At 40.2% G+C, this 15,738-nt stretch overlaps 1 protein-coding gene across 1 annotated transcript; it reads right to left on the reverse strand.

Moving 5' to 3' along the window:
- Positions 1 to 1,293: 1,293 nt before the first annotated feature.
- Positions 1,294 to 2,520, reverse strand: LOC147896127 (homeobox-leucine zipper protein HOX15-like). Its single transcript, XM_087382224.1, has 3 exons — positions 2,074 to 2,520; positions 1,854 to 1,933; positions 1,294 to 1,750 (listed from the first exon to the last, which is right to left on the reverse strand). Exons 1-3 carry the CDS (start codon positions 2,518 to 2,520, stop codon positions 1,471 to 1,473), a joined length of 807 nt encoding a protein of 268 aa, XP_087238350.1. The 3' UTR covers positions 1,294 to 1,470.
- Positions 2,521 to 15,738: the final 13,218 nt, after the last annotated feature.

The raw sequence follows: 15,738 nt of genomic DNA on the forward strand, positions 1-15,738 counted from the left end.
CAATGTTAGAGCCCAATAGAAGAATGTATTTGTATTCTAGGAATACCCTTACACGTCATCCCATCCCCTAACCTAGGTCCACATATGTGGGGTCAAGTTTACCCCCATGTCACATATAGAGTGACATGTACGAGTTGGCTCGTAACAATAGAAGCCCTACACTTCTTGAAAATATCCGAAAATATCTTTCACATATATACCTAAGACTAACTTTCAATTGTTTTTTAAAGGAGCTATGGTGTCACCATGTAACAAGTGCTTTTGCTATGAAAAATTAAAAGTTCTACTTAGGATTGTCACATTTACCACCCCCCCCCCCTCCAACACACACACACACTCTGTGTTTCGACTATTAACAACCAAAACACCTAGAGTGATAGGTGACTCCTCAAAGTATTAGTCTCTTGTAATTACCTTGAGTCTGGTAATTTACCAAGCATTTGGTAAATTTACCAGTATTTCGTGCTAGCTTGGAGATGGCCAATAATGATTGGAGGAATGGCTATGAGTGACTAGCATCCTCTAACTAATAGTGCAAGTCAAGGGGGAAACATTATCATGGGAACTAGGATATCGTGGAAATTCCCATGATGTGCTGAACGAGCATGATGGCTGGAATTTGAATAGGTACTAAATGCTAGCATTTTATTACGATAATTTTACAGCCTTGCTACTCAAGCAATGCGGAGCTCCATCCTTTCCTTGTCAGACGTTAGGAATGCGCGTTTGCTTGAGGTTGCAGCTATGAGTTACTCCTGTGCAACATAAGCATCTTTGAGGAGGCATGAATGGGATTCGGGAACACCTGCTTGGTGCGGCAACAATGCCCCAGACTGCCTCGCTATGCTACTTGAATATGCCATGGGAACTCCCGTCTTACGAACCCACAAATTGAATAACTTTCTCATGGAATACCGTCTGAAGTACAGCAAGGTTGAAATTTTAAGGTTGCTTAGAGGGAGGGTTGCAACTTGGTGATGAATTGCGCTCTCTCTCTCGCTCGCTCGCTCTCGCACTCTATGCCTGCCTGCGCAACGTTAATCACTTATCTTCGGCACGCGCATCTGTACTTCTTGTTGATCAATTTATTTGTGGCACTGGAGTGTCGGCATTTCCCACGACAAGGAATACGTGAACGCATTCAAGATTTTCTGTGACAAAAGGCTTAGTTGATATAAAACGTCGAAAAGATGTAGGTGGGGGGCCGCTTGTAGACTAACAGCTCACCACTCTTATATGCGACAAAGAAACGAACCATACAAATGACTGATGGTACAAGTAGCTTGCAAAACGTAACCAAGAAACGACCAGTACTGCTTACAAGCGACATCACTACAAGGAAACCCCATCAACCTCTAACTGACAAGGAGGAGAAGGGCAGTTCTTTGATACAAGTCCATCTGATTAACTATCTTATAACTGCTGTGAAGTATCCGATAGGGAAGAGCCAAATGCGCATCTGCACAAGATCTAGCAGGCAGCCGAAGGCTGTTGGAACTGAGGTAGCTGGGGTTTGGGGAAACCCAGCGAACGATTATCCATTGTGGCCAACCGCTCGCAGGACGGGCACATAGTGAGGGTTGCTGCAGGCAAGGGCATGTACAAGTCGTGGGCGATAACGCAAGGGGCTGCTACCTTAATTGCTCGCAATTCCTGGAGTTCTCTCTGCAAACGCCGATTCTCCTCCGTTAACGATTCGCAGCATCGCTTCAGGAGTTCGCAATCGACTTCTGTCTGTTTGAGCTTCGTCCTGTTCAACATCGGGAGCGAAAAAAGTCAGGATACCATATACTTAGGCAGATCGCACGCGCCAGATGAGGAATGAGAGAGAGTTCATACTGTTGAATACTGACCTTGCTCGTCTGTTCTGAAACCAGACCTCCACTTGCCGAGGCCGTAGATTCAATTGCTTAGCTAGAGCGTTTTTCTGTTTCTGCGAGAATCCAACGATAAGAATAAGACAATCAGTGGTGGTATGGTAGCCTCAAAAGTGGCAAACGACGTAGAAGAACAAGAAGAAAAACTTAGAATTGGTCCGTGAACAAACGACATAAGTCTGAGAAGCTTCAATACCGGATTCAGTGTGCTATGGTCTTTGAAACTCTCTTCCAACAAGGCCGACTGTTCCTTGGAGAGTCTCAACTTCTTTCGTGCGCCTCCCCCTTCCTCCTCGTCGCTACCCCGTGAGCTAACCTCGCAAGCCCGGTCCTGGTCGGTTTCAGGCTCCCTCTCTCGTTTCACACCAGCTGCGCCGCTGTCGAAACGACGGAAGGAATGAGCGTGCGGGAAGGCGGAGATGAAGTCGGGCTGGGCGGCGGGGCTGTCGGGGCTATCGGGAATCTGGTTAACGTCGATGTTGCGGGGGGTATGATTATAAGCGGGGGCGGAGGAGGAGGAGCGAGGGGGAGGCCAGGAGGAGGGGGAGGGGGGGAGGAGTTGGAGCTGGAGGGGGGGAGGGGGAAGGGGGGAGGAGGGGGAGAGGCGGAGGAGGGGGGGGGGAGGGGGGGGGGAGAGATGCATGGCGATGGAGGAGGAGGTTGCATGCACAGAGCAAGAAGAAGTTTAATGGTGAGCAAGAAAAGCAAAGGCGAGCCGCAGATCAGAAGAGACAGGGAGAGACTGAGTGACTGAGTGTGTTGAGAGTGAGTGATTGAAATTTGAGTGAATGAATGAATGACTGACTAACGAGAGTTGGAAGAAGAAGTTTGAGGCGTCGCCTCTCAAACAATTAGGGTTCCTTGGCCTCACATCCTACGTAATATCCTCTCTTCTTGCTCCTTTTTCATTTAAAATCCGGATCTTCCTTCTAGTGGATAACACGCAATTTAGTCCCTTCATGATTGCCCATTTAGTCAGTCAGTTTGCCTTTTCAAGCCACTTTCCCCGTCAACCTTACGACTTGCCCACTGTTCACCCCCAAATAACAAGACATTTTTCTTCACGCAGACAAAAACCTGTAACCTCAGCATTTTAAAGCTTTGTGTTGCAGTAAACTATAACTAAAATGCCTTCAAATCTGCAGGTTTTTATAACCGTCGCTCTTCAGATTTAAAGGTTGGCTTAAGCCTTACATCAAACCTCGTTTTTTCACCAAGAATTCTCCCTTTTTTTCTTAAAATTTGTATTTCATGGGTCCCCTCCTCCTAGGGCTAGGTGGTGCTAGGCTTGAAATGCATTATAGGCCCTCTAGCTTTGATTTTGAACCGTTGTTTTAAGCAAAGATATGCACAATCGGGAGCATAGTGACCTATGAAGGCATGTCTCATAATTGATGAAGCAAATCTTGTTGTATGCCTAATATATTTGTGATGTGACATTAACAGGTGGTGAAGCTGATGAATGCATGGTCACATCAACCTTACAAACTATTGGGCTATGTAGCCTCATTGAAGCACAGCCAAGATGGCCTCCCATGGCTTGGCTCTTTCCAGTGTGCAACCCTTTGCCACAAGAAGACGCAAAATGACCACAAAGATTATGGTGTTTTGAAGCATTAGAAGACACCCTAGCTCCGCTCTCATGCTAAGCAATAAAACACTTGCAATGAGAGGGTGCAGGCACTTTTGATGGAGCTCAAGAGTTAGCTCATTCAATGTGATCTTATTGAACTAAATTTAGACGTCTCCAAATTAAGCATAAAGAAGTTTCTCTTGAGGCTGACCACCCAAAAAAAAAAAAGGTGTAGAGAAGTTGTAAATTGCAGCTATCGATGCTTTATAGGAAGTGTGTGCACTAGGTCGTGCAACATGGTTACTAAGCATCATCACACAAGGCAAGCCCAATTGTTCATGTTTGCTACATTCACCATATTTAATGTCTTTGATTGGGAATTTCAACCCAAAAGCACACAAAAGTACCCTAAGACCCACAAAGAAAGAGGGGCTTGAGGGCTTGTTAGGGCATTGACACACTGCATGGTCAAATCTAATTAGAGTTCCCATACTTAAGAGTGCATTCTTGCATGGGGAGCAATGTCATTCTCACCAAGCTTACGGCACTATAACCGCCTTCAAATTCGCAGCCACATGGATGGAGATAGGAGGGGGAAATGGTGGGTACCACATGCAATTGAATGGATCCAGCTAAAATCAATCTGCATAGCTGAAATCGGAGGTGCCAGCATTCAATTCTTGACTCAAACTCCACCCAGATGCAAAACGGAGGTATGTATGTGGAATGGAGGTGCCAAAACCCGCCTCCATTCACCACTATAGGAGAAGTGGGTGGAATCCAAGGCTAGGTCTGCACTTTCTGTGCAGCTCTCGTCAACCAATGTGCCCACTTCGCAGCATTATTGCAAGAGCATGTGGCCTGTTGCAAAACATCTGATTTCGAATCTGTGGAGGCGACCGTAGCTGAACAAATCTAATTTTGGATCTTTGAAGGCTTCCATGTGCCATCACAAATAGCTCATTATAGGAGGAGAAAGGAGGACCATTTGGCTCAGAATTCAGTTTCCTGAATCACTCAATTCCGATCTCTTTGTTGGCCTGCGCTCACGAGAAGGTCTAATTGGAGGTTCTAATTCGAGATGAGAAAATGACTCTATTTTTTGAATTAGCATTTTGATTTTTATGATTGGGCTAAGTTACACTTGCTATTTGCATCCCATTTTTTAATCCCCCTTTCTCTCTCTCTTCCTTCTTCTCTCTCTCTTCCTATTTGCATCCCATCTCTCTCTCTCTCTCTCTCTTCTTCCTCTTCTTCTTCTCTCTCTTCGGCAGGCCACATGAATGAAATTCATCTTGTTACCATTTGAGTCTACGCGTTTATGAGAAATTAAGCCTTTTCGATCTCAAACCGCAGTTCACTTTGCCTGGTTGGGTGACCTTCCTTAAAATAATCCGCATATTTGGGGGGACTCCCAAGTTCCAAAAACAGTCGTGGTCGGGAATGGCCGCCGTCTCGAGATTCGAAAACCTCCAGGCCGGCAGGCGGACCCCCCACCAGCGCCGTGTATGTTGCCGACCTGTCGCGCTCGCTGCCAGCTGGCTGTCCCCTATCCCATCAGTGCCATCATCCCCATGAGCCACCTGGCCGCCCACCGCCATCCATAGATGATCATTGTACTCCCCAATATCCATCCCCCCTGGATTCCCCGCCGCCGCCCACGTACTTCCCTCTCATAAACACCCCCCCATCTACCCAACCCACGTGTACGCCACATGTGCATGGGTCAACCGCCCCGCATTGGCTGGCACCTGCCACGGTGGCCCAATTGCCACCTTCCAAAGCCTCCGCTGGGGGCCCACGTTCACCCGACCGAACTAATGATAGTTCCTGGTGCGCTTCGTAAATGATGTGGCGTTTCATGGTGCGTGCACCTGCTTTGCAAGGCGCCACGTCACTTTGTCTCCTCACAGGGAGCATCACCCTGGACAGGGCTATGATTGGTAGGGCTTCTCAGAATCTCTGGCCCACGTGGGATGGCCCGCCACCTGGCCTCCACAGATCATTGGAATTTGGGGCTCCATCATCCTCATCCGAGGAAGGAAAGGAAATTGGAAATTGGAAATTGGAATCCTTGTAGTTTTTATTGGTCAAAGCACCAAAGTTGATTTCGGTCAAAGTCAGATTCTATTCGGCTTTTCAAAACTTTCCATCCAAGTACCCAACAAAGTTAATAACCGAGATTTTCTACATGATATGGCGAATATTGGGATTGCAAATTTCGAGCATTTTCTAGCCAAATCAAACTTTGTACCATCCAACCACTTGTTGTATGTTGGTTGATTTTGGCCAAAGTCACTTTATAATCTATTTGGGTTTTTTAAAACTTTCGGCCAATTGCCCAACCGAGTTAATAGCCAAGATTTTCTACATGATATGGGAAATAATGGGATTACAATTTTTGAGGGCCAAATTGAGGTGAGTTAATAGCCAAGATTCTCTACATGATATGTAGAATAATGGGATTGCAATTTTTGAGGCCAACTTAAACTACCTCACTCTAGTGGCTCTTTGCCACTTTGTACCATCCAACCAATGGTTGGACGTAACTAGGTCGGTTCTCACTTTTAAGTTCTTACATGTACCTTCATGCTCTTCTTCGCTCCATACATGTTCAAATGTCCTCCCACATTCTTCTTCCCATCCTTCTATAGCAATTAAACCAAAAGGCTTAGGTATTGCTCCAAATAGTGGACATTTATACTAGATAAACAAAATAAAGAGATGCTCTGCTTATGATGTCAATTTTAACCTCAAATTATGCTATCATCAAAAGGAACTTATGTAATCACTACTCAATCCACTAAAATTTGCAATCTAGAACATATATACATAATTTTTCCTTTTGGTAGAAATCTAATAATTTAGCAAAATAAAATATTATAAATACTTATCATCTGATTGCATAGCTAGCTTGAAGGACACCCACTATTAGAAAGCAAAGGTGTAGGCCAATAAACTCATGCCCCCTATTGATACATATGCCTTTCCACTTAGAGGCCGTTCTAGATACTAAAAATGGGCACGTATGCGTCCTTATGGAGATGAAAAATCGAGTTCAGGCTATAGCACGACTGGCATTGATGTTGCAACCAATACCTTAAGGGCCTATTTCTTAGAGTTTACAAGCATGCATAGCTTTCATAGTGAGTGGTCTATCCTAGGAATGTTCGTTAGGTATGGCTTGGAAGCAGAAGCATATTTTTTGCAATATGCCGATGTAGCAACCCACAAGAAAGTCCTCTTATCCATTGCACTTCTACATGGAATCCTTCTTTGTTAAAGTGGCGTTATTGCACTTGAAGTAGGCCCACCCACAAACAAGCATGAATAGAAATATATAAATTCAACAATCATTATGTAAACATTACTCCTTTCAACCATACATCCTTTGTTTACTAAATCAACACATATCCTAGTATCCCCTGTGTGAGCATGGATGTCAGTGTGCATGTGTGTGCAAGTGCACGTGCGCACCTGTGTGCATAGTTGGGGCTATACTACTAGAAAAACGTGGTTATATTTAAACCCCTTTCTCTTTATTAAAAAAATGAATTTTAGAATTTTGTGATCTAAGAAAACCCCCTTTTGTATGTATAGTTATTTGAACTCATTGGATTTAATAAACCCTTATGCTGAACCATGTTGTAAGATTACATATTTTTAAGTGCATGCCTTGGGTGTGCACATGTGCCTGTAGACACATGTGTGTGTATATCAGACACATGCAAGCGCATGTTCACACTTTTGTGGAGAAGTTACTTGAACTCCCATTGTCTAAGGAAGATCCCACCATGACATGGTATTAATGCCAACTTACTCTAAAATGAATTTGGGTGATATAGAGTCCCATTAAGTTCATATCTCAAGCAATAAATCCCACCTATACATCCCATTATAAGATCCCTATAGTAATCCATAATGCTAGAAAACTTTATACTTCCCTTTGTTAGAAATGTTGTAAGCTTAATCGAGACTAGACTAGTGATGTTTCCTACTCGATGCTTATTGGTTTCTCATATATGTATAATATTATGTTTGACATAAACCCACACCTTTTTATGCTAGATTCGTACATAAGTGATTAGCTCCATAGGCTAGATCCTGTACTAAAGCCATTATATATTATTGACCAATATATCAAGATAATTCAACGTGGGATTATTTACATCACACATGCACTATGGAATTTTCTTCCTTATCCATAGCTATAGTCTCAACATTAGATATCATGCATTTTTTGTACATTTAAGCCCTTTGTTGTCAACATCTTATATCCATATATGCTTGGGGATGAACTCATTAACTTTAGATCACCCATACAATGTATATCGAGGCGTGATAAGTAAACTAGGAGAAAATTCATGCGTACATATGGTCTTTCAAATATTTTTATGCTTGAAAGCCTGAATTTTTCCTCAATCTAAACAAATAAACTCTTATGTATGTAAATTATTTATAAAAATGGCATATTTTTTAGTAGCACACCCACACATGCATATTCATATTCATGAATGCCTTGTATAAACACATAAGATCATGATTATATAGTATGTACTTCTTTTTTCATATCATGATTTCATTAACACCTCTAATGTTTGTTAGCCTGAGCTCCCTCCGACATTGATGGTAAATGCCAAGGAAATAGGAGGGAAATGGGAACATATTGGGGGGATCTTGGTCGTTATTGATACATTTTTCATAAACTATATTTGTGAAAATCAAGGATCAAAAGGAAATAAAAGTAAAATGCATAGCTTTTTGAGACACATGACATTTGTTCATTATTTTTTTTCCCTCGGAGCCGAAAGATTCTTCTAAGCTTGCCATTCCAACACGTCATTTGTAATCATTTACTATTTTGAAAAACTTTTCTTGTTCTTGAGGTAAAATATATTCAATATATTTTCTTGTTATACTATTATAAAAATTGCAACTCCTTCACTCTATAAGAAAGGCTTGAAACATCAATGTTGGCACTTAGAGTAGTACTTTTTTTTTTTAAATGTTTTGGCATTAAATACCAACATAGTTATAAATTGAGGCTTATGTACATAAGTCTAGAATGGAGAACTACAGTCTATGATATGGTGCTAAATAGTTTCTAGCATGTACTATTCATAACTGCAAAATCCATTGTGGACTCACAAAAAATTATAAGTCTAGTACTGAGAACTGGAGCCTATTATATGGCACTAAAGAGTTCCTAGCATGTAGTGTTTATAATTTCCTAATCCATTTTGGACTTACAGAAACAAGATCCACTCCTAGCATAAAATATATTTTACGAGTCCTATTATCTTACTTAACAAAATAGAAGAAGAGAAAGTAAGAATTTAATATTATCAAATAAATTATGCATTTTTATTTTCTATATTTTTTCATCTTTTCTTACTCTCATGTACACAAAACCTCAAATATGTCATTCAGTTGTCTCGAAATCCCATCATATTTCATCATTTAGTACACACACTCTCCCTTAAGCACTTCACAAAATCTTTTATAAAAGTAACAACGGTTATCAATCCAAGATAGCCACCTTAGAAACATATTTAATGGGAGACCTTTTAAGTGAGACACAAATTCAAGATTTATGTAATGACGTGTTCTTTTTTGGCATCATTAGTAGAAATCACATGTTAATGTGATCAATGTAGATGATTTGTATGGACCACATAGTAACATTATTTACATAATCACATATTCTATTATAGTATGATCAATAGTGATCACATGCTAATGTGAGTGTCTCATTTTCACATGACATACAATTTGACTACCCGATGTGATCACACTAGCACATGATCATGTGTGAGAAAACCCCTGTTTGGATACTTATGGGCTTGAAAGGGGCTATGGTGTGCAAGCCTAGAATCATCGGTCTTTTTTCCCTAAGTTGCTCCATGTATACTAAGTCTCTAGACTTGTCTTTGTAAACATCATGTCATGTTATATCTTCCTCTTTTCCTATATGTCCTCTTGTAATTCGATCATTAAGATTTCATGCCAACACTCTAAAAATCCTCCAATTCAAAGTTATGCTCCTCAATAAGTAGAGCTATCCCAACGGCAACTCCCTCATTATGCAAGACATCATATTTGCCACATCAAACTTAACAAAAGGGCCATACAAGACATGGGTTGATAAGTAATGTCAAGAACATTTCATTGATAGGAAAAGTCTTGTGACAAAATTAGTGACCCCATGATATCAAAATGAATAAATCGAAATAGTAAAACAAGAAATCAATAGCCGAAGCTCAAAACATTGACCTCGCTAGTTGAGAGTTGAAATGCCTACGTAGTTTACTTATAGAGCAATGCACAATAAAATTGTGAAGCCATCCGACAATGAAGGAATATAATCTTTCTCTCTCATAACTAAGTTTAGCCTGAGAACGAATTGATAACCTACACACCAAAAGCATTAGTCAATACAAATCTTGCTAGAGGGATAGTCTCACATAGAAAAATCGAATTGAAAGGATAAGAAATCTATAAATTCAAGCCTTACAAGAGAGACACGCAATTTACTAAATAATCACAATGATTGTGGTACAACCATTCAATGCAATACTAGAATCACGTAGAGATTCAACATATCACACATTTTGGCATGTATGCATTACAAATGAGTGGGGAGTGCAAAGTCCTAACTTGCAAGTTGCAATCCTCTTATAATAATTAGAGTGCCATTTTTTGGGACCTATATAGAGGGAGAGTGGGTCACTCAAAGAATAAGGTGTACATAATTCAGGGTGATATATATACTAGACAATTCCATGATTTGCCTCCGCTAGACTTTCATCATTATGAATCACTTCGTTGAAGTCATTTGATGTACATGCTTACTCCACCCACTCCATGATCTATTGGTACAAGGGTTGTCCAATGAAAAGTCTAATATAATAATAAGTAAATCCTTCCCTCATCCTTTCACACACGAATGCACATGTGTGCATGCACATGCATGCGCACGCACGCATGTGTGTGTGTGCGTGCATGCATGCGTGTGCGTGTGTGTGTGTGCATGTGTACTGTGTGTGTGCACACATGCCTGCACAAGCATGTAGGAGCACACACAAACACATGTGCTGGCATGCACACACACACATACAAAGTGCATGCACACACTTGTTCACGCCCATGTGTATTGACACAATGAGAGAGAGAGAGAGAGAGAGAGAGAGAGAGAGAGATCCATGTTGTATTTTGATTCTATGATGTGAGGTAAAGAAGTAAGAGTCTAAGGGTATAGAAAAAAGTCTTTAAGAACATCTAATAATTCGGGACAAATACAACAAGGTGAATGATATTTAATCATTTATTTATAAGGCTTGCCTGAGATAAAAAAGGTGAAAAAGAATCCGCTTGAGATGGTGTGTAGGAATTAGACTCTAGGAGATAAAGGAAGGAGAGAGAGAGAGAGAGAGAAAGAGAGAGAGAGGGGAGCGTAGAGAAAAAGGTGGAGGATTTTAAGGGAAAGAAATAGAAAGTGGGGACTTGGACCAATCATAAAATTTAGGACTTTCACAAAAAGAAAGTTATGAAATTTGGCTTTCTCGGAACACACACTGGTCACTATACCCTTTTCCTCCTGGGGCAGGCGAAACATATATTACTAGTCTTAAAGGAGGATACCAAGGAAAAATAGAATAATTAGAATCTAATTACTTGCTATAACTTGGAACGAGATTGATTACAACATTATCATTAGACATTGACAAGTCTTGAACAGATATTGTAAGATGCATAATACAAGAAATTGCTTAAAGATACTATTATGGAGTTCTTCATCATGATAATGTGGATTTTGAATGTTTAAAGAAAATCTTACAAATCAAATGTTGGTTTATTTTTTCATGCATGCTTCAAATGAAAGGTATACTAATTATCATATGCTAATTATGCTATTACATAATTGATATATGAAGATTAGGATGCAGTGATGTGGTTTGCAAGACATCTAGTACACCAATCAAACCATGAAAAAGTTGCACTTCCTCCAATATTTAGGAAAAATATACAAAGGTAATAGCTTTGATTTTTATTTTATTCTTATAACAAAGTACCTTTGATTCATTGCTACATTAGAACTTTCTCATATTTGTATCTAAATTTCATATTTAGGAGCTTGAAATGGAATGTCTACATTGATTGTTTATATGAAATCAAGAGCTTGAGGGGAATGTGTGAACTAGCTATATTTTTAACAAAGAAAATTCATCCGAATGGATATCAATGCTCCAGTTATTTGTATTAGACATATATTGTCGAAAAATACTTTTAAGCATAAGGCATGATACAAGGATGTGACATGCAATCATCAAGCTAATGAACATATTGCAAACCTAGACTATGTAAGAGGAAATTCTAGAACGCATGCCAACATGGTGCAATAAGTACAAGACTGGGTGAAGATTTAGGAATAATTTAAGCTTGAGGTGGAGCTAAAAAATGCATACGTAAGGAGTTTGCAAGTATTCACAGTTGATCTAGATTCCACACAAATTCTATCCATATTTATTATGGAGCTTTCATGAGTGTGTCAAAATCATTGATAAGATATTATAGTTCTATGAACACTTGCACATGGATTGATAGAATATAAAACATCTTTTCCATACTAATTTTCAAGCCCAATATAGAGATAGAGATTAATTTAAGAGAAAAACTTCAAAGCCCTACTATTGAAAAGGATTTAAATATATGTACTATACTTAAAAATCACTAATTGTATCCCATGAGGTAGTCTTACAAGCTTTAGGGAACAATCAAAGGCTCAAGGAGCTAACCTTTTTCTTTACAATGCTATAAGGCTTTGAAGGTACTATTCCATGCAAAAGCATGTTTCTAAAGCCACAACACCCATGTGTACCAAGTAGCTAGATGTTTAGAACACATTATAGGTAGTGTGATTGGAGCATTGCAACTTCAATTGTTTAGCTTAGTTTTAATCTTCATGTCCCTTGATAAAAACACTTCAATATGTTTTTTGTATTGAAGCACACTCCGAATGAGTTGTGCAACTTTGGATACAAGGCATTCAAGTCCTCAAAATGGACATTCTTATCACTTTAGTGATGGAGCCCCATAGTAGCCTTAGTGCAATACTAGCGAAAGAGAAGGGAGAGACTTGATGCTCCTTTCCCCCACAAATTGTTATCTTTTCCTCCATTAAAGGGTCCACAATCAAGATATGGTCACCATGATGTGGGCCAATAAGGTGTATGAGTAAATGAAGAGTCTTTTGAAACATGATGAGCAAGGGGGTTTAATGTAGCACTAGGATATAAGTAAGGGACGTCAGCCTTGGTCATGGATTAGGCGATTGAGACAAGGGTCCAAGATGGAGCTAAGCCTCATATACAAGTGGTCTATGGTGAAACTAATCTTGGCAAATCACACTTGGTGGGTCTCAAAATGATTCCTATCCCTATCAAAATTGATCATCCAAGACACCAAATGGAAAACGTAACCGTACCAAATTGTGCTGCAAATTTCTTTGTCGAAAAATCTTGCGCAACCGCTAGGATCGTGGCTCGTATTACTTATCAAGAGGCCAGCAGCTCTCAACCGACTCCGGATAGCAATTTGACGTCCTTATTACGGAGAGACGAGAAGTTAGAACTGCATACGATATCCGATATATGATTATATCTCTTTTTCCCCGAGGGGAAACGTCGGGTGGAAGGATCAAGCTGCGAGCAAGATATTATTATAATCATGGAGAGAACTGTCTGTTTGAAGTATGGTGGCATTGGTGGGCATTGGGCAACTCGGAAGGAAAGAATATTTGTGTCTGTTCGACAGGACTTGAAGTTCGAGACTCCAGACTCCAGACCGTGGTTATCAGTGCAAACTCCAAAGGTAAAACTCAAAGTTCAAACGCAAGAGAGACTCAGATTTCTCTAGATATAAGACTTGTCTTTGCGGTGATTCGACTGTCATGATTGCGAGAGTTTTGCTTTACTTAAATGAGCCGTCCAGATGCGAATACTAATAAAAGCCTTCAATCAATGGAGAACTACAAGTCTGCAACACACAAACAATCATAGGGGATGGCCATCAGACTGCCAGAGGAAGTAAGTGCTCTTGTCGGCCACGGCAATATATCATATTTGCATTTTGCAATGACATGCATGGATTTTTAAATTAAAAAAGGGTATTCGGTTCAGCTTTCTTTATGCACACAGTCCACGCTTCTTTTCAGTAGGACAACTACATGTGTGATGAACTCGTGTTCTAAATTTTAAACTCCATGGCCCATGTTTGGTCCCCCGAATATGCCTCGAGTCTTGCACGGTGCAGTGGTGCACCATCAAAACCATCAAAACATACGTAGCTCTCGAGATGATTATAGAATCTTGATAAATTTCAACGTGTTCACAATGCACACCTCAATATAATATTAGAGCCTATCCCACGTGAAGGTTGGTTCCAAATTGGAGGTGCTTTTTTTTTCTCTCCCTTAAGGGTCCTAAGGGATGTCTTGGTTAGTGAGTTGCTAATTAGGTCCATAGTTTTGAACTTAGTTCATTTGGTCAATTTGACCATGCAAATTGTGGTTAGTATCAGGTTTAAGTGTGGGTCAATAGTAATTTAAGGGCTTCTAATGCGTTTAGAATTTAAGGTCTTTATTTGCTTGTGGAGGTCTTAAATGTTCTTGTCTTTTATCCTAAATACTTTTGTCTTTTGTTAGGTATTTCTCCCTAAAGATGGAAGCTCTCTTTGTCTCTTGTATGACACCACCTTTATACTACTCTTGCTAAAATAGGCAGGTCCCCACTTCTATTTAATGGTCTATCCCACCCCCCACCCCCCCTCTCCACACACACACACACACATCTTTCACCTCTTTTCTCTCCTCTCTTTCACTCATCTACCATTCCACATATTCCTTCACCTTCGCTTGCTTTTTCTCTTTTCCTTTCCTTAGAATTTACACCTACCATTTCCCTTTTACAAAGTTATTGGATATATTTATCGAGCTACTTTACGCTTAGACTTAAAATAATACTCTAAAAAGGAAGGGCCTTAGTGGGATCCCCACCTTATTTAAATAATAACCTTGCTGGATATATTAATGGGAGCTTGGCTCTGTAAAAAAAAAAAACACAAGAAGGCAACTATGAGCAGCAAGCCCTGTGACCATGCTATAAGCGGCTATGGGCCTATTAAGGATCCCCACTACACATACTTACCTATTTTGATTTACCGTTAGGTATGAACCCACCAAACTATCTCCTCCCTCTATCGCACAAATGAGGTCTCGCATGTTGCTCCTAACCATGGCTAAAACCACGGATTCATATTAACTGCAGAGATCCTGGTGCTTGAACACCACTTGATTCTTGACCTCCCAAATCGCTAAGAAATAGAGGCTTGGATGTGCCATCACGTAGCCAGAGTCGACAGGGGAATCCTTTTGTGTTGCCCAAAATAACCACCTTCCAATTGGAGCCTAAACTCAACCAAGCCATAAGCCTTGAATTTTTTATTGCCTAACTGTACTCACGCCCACACTGCCCTGGAAATCACACAATTCCAAATTGGAGATTTTGGGAAAAAAACCAGGTTACAAATTGATTTCGTTTCATGCATAGGCACAAGCAACTTCAGACTGTTTTCAGCCAAACATTCAAACTCTGCAACTTCAAAATCTGATGTGCCAGCAAGAAAACTCCCTCACATGCATTTATTACCCTGGTTTTGTCTTGAGTTCCTCCTTGAAAGAAGGGGCTCATCAAGTAACCAATTTTTTCTTGGCTTGCAACCAAGATTTGAAAATATGCCCTAGGTGAATGTGTAGATTGCAAAATCCACATTTTGGTTTTGAAACCAAGCAACTCACTCTTTGTTACAAATTAAAACCAACTCTGCCTCGCCCCTACATGAAGGTTCAAGGTCTCTCCCCCCATACAGAAATTTAATTCTTTGCCACCTCCCACCATTTAAATCCTTCATTCAAGCTTTCAGATAATAAGTCTTATAATTTACAACTTTGCATTTCCCAATGCCATTTTCATTATATCCATGTATTGGCAATCCATCATCTTTCACCCAACTTGTAAACTTCTCAAAATGCAAGGCTTGTAACTTAGTAAAATTATAACGTGTAGTCCAACTTTGAAAAGTTCTTTTATTTCCATGAGTTTTGATTAGGCCTAACATAACAAATCTTGTTTAAACCGCCTTTAGGTAATAAGTATGTCATTTTGATAAATGATTTATATTGCACCCAAAGGCATAAACTTGGTCAAAGTATGCCATAGAGCATGCCATTTA

Source organism: Dipteris shenzhenensis, chromosome 12 (genome assembly GCF_047967505.1).
Source record: "Dipteris shenzhenensis isolate YYH24624 ecotype China chromosome 12, Dip_SZ_1.0, whole genome shotgun sequence".
Classification (NCBI taxonomy): domain Eukaryota; kingdom Viridiplantae; phylum Streptophyta; class Polypodiopsida; order Gleicheniales; family Dipteridaceae; genus Dipteris; species Dipteris shenzhenensis.

Coding starts and splice junctions, on each gene's coding strand:
- LOC147896127 (XM_087382224.1), bottom strand. CDS start 2,520: ATGCATCTCTCCCCCCCCCCTCCCCCCCCCCTCCTCCGCCTCTCCCCC. Junction 1,934..2,073: donor ACCATAGCACACTGAATCCG/GTATTGAAGCTT, acceptor GGATTCTCGCAG/AAACAGAAAAACGCTCTAGC. Junction 1,751..1,853: donor TTTCAGAACAGACGAGCAAG/GTCAGTATTCAA, acceptor GATGTTGAACAG/GACGAAGCTCAAACAGACAG.